At 38.6% G+C, this 4,283-nt stretch overlaps 1 protein-coding gene across 1 annotated transcript in view; it reads left to right on the top strand.

Moving 5' to 3' along the window:
• The window catches only part of TMPRSS15 (transmembrane protease, serine 15), a 272,391-nt gene that overhangs the window by 44,513 nt on the left and 223,595 nt on the right, over positions 1–4,283 (top strand). Inside the window, exon 9 of the mRNA XM_006889826.1 lies at positions 70–201. Coding sequence (XP_006889888.1) covers positions 70–201 — 132 coding nt within the window. The remainder of the gene's footprint in view (positions 1–69; positions 202–4,283) is intronic.

Below are 4,283 nucleotides of genomic sequence, written 5' to 3'. Positions count from 1 at the left end.
CAAGTTGAAGCTTAAATCTTTTTCACTGGGAATTGAATTAACAAATATTTTTTTTCTCTCCCCCTTAAGAAAATATCTCATTAGACTGCCAACCAGGTTCAAGGCCTTGTGTTGATGGTTTAAAGTGCATAGAAATTGATTTATTTTGTGATGGAGAATTAAACTGTCCAGATGGCTCAGATGAAGGCAATGAAATTTGTGGTAAGTGATGTTCCATCTTTACTCACCTTCTTTTATATTCTCAGTCTCTATACTTCTGTCTCCCTTCTACTGTCGCTTTTCCATCATGACTTTTATGACACATACAACACAGACCCTCAACTTCCAAAATTATTAAAGAATGAGATAATATCCATATTTATAATTTAATAAGGAAAATCCATCATTTAGTTAACATTTTATAATTTCATGGCATAATAATAACTAATTTAATCTCTAATGACTTCGAAATGAATGTGAAATATGCTATGCTTAACAATATCCATCATGAAGGAGGTTACATAGGGTTTTCAGAGGCCTGCTATTTCAGAAGTGGATGGCCAATCCTTCTTCCTAGTCTATCTTAATCTGAATGTTCAGATTTAGAGAAGTATCTGACAGACAAGCATTTTACAGAAAAAGTGAAAGGTATATCCCTTATTGTGCAGTTAACTATTAGTATCAGTGTTGTCCCTGCCTTTGGCACAAGTGTCTTTACCCATTTATTTCCCTGCTCCACCATCCATCAGGATACCCAGCCACTTCTACCCACTCCCTTCAACATCTATCTCCCATTGTCCAGCCCTTGATCTGATAGCTTATATCTGAAGCTTCCTTGGCTTCTGTGATTCCAAACGCTTCAACTGCTGATAGTTTCTAATACTGTGAGCAGTGTCTCTTAAGTTTAGTGGAAATGTTTCCCGAGCGGAGGTGATGTGTCCTATAGAACTGGTGTGTAGATAGGTTTTTCTTGGCCCGAGGGTCCAAACAAATCCTGCGCCGTCTTGTATAAGTGGGTAGGGGGTTTTAAGGCCCCTTGAGCTGACCCGCTTTTCAGCCTTTGAGGATTTCTTTCTGTCATGAAGAGCAATGGTGTCTCTTTGGAGACTAAGGTGCGTCTGATACAGGCCATGGTCTTTGCAATCACTTGTTACACATCAGAGAGTTGGACAGTGACTAGGGAGGACAGAAGGAGAATTGATGTCTTTGAGCTGTGGTGCTGAGGAAGAGTGTTGAGGGTACCATGGACTGCTAGGAAAACAGATTCATCCTGGAGAGGGTTAAATCAGGCAGTTCCTTGGAGGCAAGGATTCTGAGGCTTCGTCTAACATATTTTGGACTATTTTGGACATGTTGTAAGGAGGGACAGGTCCTTGGAGAGGGACATCATGCTTGGTAGGGTGGACTGACAATGCAGGAGGGGAAGACCCTCTATGAGATGGATTGATTCAGTGACTGGGGTAATTGGAGTGGGTGTATCAGAGACAGTACAATTGGTGAAGGACAGAGCAGAGTTTAGGGCTATCGTACATTGGGTCGTTATGAGTCTCAAGCAACTCGACGGCCCATAACAACATCATCATGAATGAGAGAGCATGGTGATGCAGTGGATTAAACATCTACTAAATTTCCCATTAAAATAAAGTACAGTTGGTCCAAAACACCAATCACTTCCAAGTGGAAAATTGTGAAAATCAGCTTCTATAAAGATTCACAGCTTTCCTTAGGAACCCTATGGGATAGTTCTAATCTCTCTTTAAGGTTGTTTTTATTCCGAATTAATGACAGAAAGCTTTATCTTTTGATCATAAGTAGTGAAGTTGCTATTGTTATCGTGTGACATTTGAGGAGTTTTTAAAGGCTGGAAGTCACACAGGAGGATTGTCCATCTTTCTCCCACCCAACTACATGTGGGCTTGAACCACTTGCTGTTGGGTGGGCAGTGCAACTCACTACTACTAGACCTCAAGAGCTCCCTGAATAGAGAAGAGAGATGTGTTTTCCATCTCTTCTCCAATTTAAAAGGAAGCTCTGGAGGCATAATCTCCAGAGTTGTGGTGCCATTAAACTACAGTTCTCTGGTAATCTGAACCTGCCAACTGCTCTTTGAGAGAAAGAGGAACAGTCTTTTCTTTGCAATCTATAGACTCTAATAGTAATGATTTTGACTTTTGACTCTTTATATTAAAGAGAACTTTGGTGATCTAGTCCACAGTGAGTTGCACTGGTAACTTAAAGGAAGTATCCCTCTATCCATACAAATTTATCAGTAGCTCCTCAGAATGAATGTAGGCTATCTCTTCTGTGTGATTTATAGGTCAAAAAACCAGTGGAGAGACAGTTACATACTAGTTCGTTTCTACTAGTTGGCAATGAGTTTTGAGTTTCTATTTAACACTTCTCCTGGCTACTAAGAATGTGGCTTCTTACAAATAATTTCTCACTCCTTACAGAAATTTATTTATTTTTCTCTCTATCATACGACACCCACTTCTAAAATAGCTTGCCTCCGGAAACTATGAACTTAGAGAAATGATGAAAGTTACACAAGTGTTCATGGCTTTCATTTATAGTGTCACTATCAGCCGTTTATGACTCAAAGGCACTTAACAACGACAATGTGTTAATATTGGTTATTTTTTTTCATTTCAATAGTTTTTCATGAGGAAGTGAGATCCCTTAATTTTGATTGCTATTCCATTTTTGGCATAAAAACAACCGCACCAAAAAAATGCGCTTGAGTTTTTTGTGTAATAAAAATGAGTTCTGAATAAGATCTTTATATTGTATCAATAAAATACCTTATTTGTAAATTTTGGAATCTCCTTTGACTGCTGATATGCTGATAATAACGATGCTATGTAGTACTTATTAGTAATTCAACCAGATGAATTGGCATGGTGATTAAAGCAATGGTACATGCATGTTGGAGTTGATGAGGATGGTTTAGAGATGTTGTTTGAAGGATCACTACAAGTCATACACAACTGGACAGCACCTAAGATAACGTCAACATTCCCTGAGATGTCAGTTCCTAGAGAAAGACATAATGTTTGATAAAGTATAACCAAAACCCACACCCACTGTCATCAAGTTGACTCTGAACCATAGTGACCATTCGTAAGTTTCTGAGGCTATAAATCTTTGTCTGTGTCAGGTGACTGTTCATCTTTTGCCCAAGTAGTAGCTGGTAGATTTGAACCACTAACATTTCAGATAGTAACCCAAAGCATAACACAGTATGTCCCCAGGTTTCCATAGTAAAATAATAGATCAACAGAAGACAAGAATCATAATGAGATTGACTATACAGTGCCTGCAACAATGCATTTAGATGGTGTTTCATTCTGTTGTACATAAGAATGTCTGTGAGTCTTACACACTCTTCTCCTTCAATAACTTGAATTGAGCTGCCCTAGTGCCAACTAAAAGGTTAGTACTTCACATTCAACAGTGCTACAGCAGGAGAGAAAAAAAATCTTGATAGTATGCTTTTGTAAAAATGTGCAGCCTGAGAAACCTTTTGAGAGTGTTCTAAATTGTCGTATAAGCTAAATATGAGCGAAGTATACTCAACGACATACCACAACAAACATGCCAAACTTGAGAGTAAGTAATTGAAAGTTAATTTATTCTTTCACTCTTTCCTTGGTTTCTGGCTGGGTCTCACTTAGGAAAGTTTGCTAGGAAGTAGTTTTTAAAAAGATAATTTATTCCTGTGTGTCATATAATTACAAGGATTACCATCTAAGCGTGAAAAGACTGACAAACAATGTGCAGAGCTAATTGAAAAATTCTAACCTATAATTTTGTTCTTGAAAACTGGAATGGGAAGCATAAATTGAACATCAACTTGATGTGGGTTATCATTTAAAAAAATATTAAATTAACATGTGGTTCTAGTAATTGAGATTTAGGACTGTGATCATATTTTATATATTTGACTCTTCTTCCTTTATATTTTTTGGGTACTATTTGGGCAGATTTATTATGTTGATGTAGTTATATGCCGTCGAGTCGTTTGTGACTCATAGCGACCCTATGTACAACAGCCCTAAACCCTGCTCTGTCCTGCGCAAACTGCACTACCTCTGACACACCCATCCCAATTACCCCAGTCACAGAATCAATCCATCTCATAGAGGGTCTTCCCCTCCTGCACTGTCCCTCCATTCTCCCATGCATGATATCCCTCTCCAAGGACCTGTCCCTCCTGGCAACATGTCCAAAGTATGTCAGATGAAGCCCCAGAATCCTTGCCTCCAAGGAGTAGCTTGGTTTAATCCTCTCCAAGATGAATCTGT

Source organism: Elephantulus edwardii, unplaced genomic scaffold (genome assembly GCF_000299155.1).
Source record: "Elephantulus edwardii isolate Elephantulus edwardi_28Jun2011 unplaced genomic scaffold, EleEdw1.0 scaffold00081, whole genome shotgun sequence".
Classification (NCBI taxonomy): domain Eukaryota; kingdom Metazoa; phylum Chordata; class Mammalia; order Macroscelidea; family Macroscelididae; genus Elephantulus; species Elephantulus edwardii.
The sequence above is the reverse complement of the archived record's forward strand: the minus strand, read 5'-3'. Positions and strand labels throughout refer to the sequence as shown.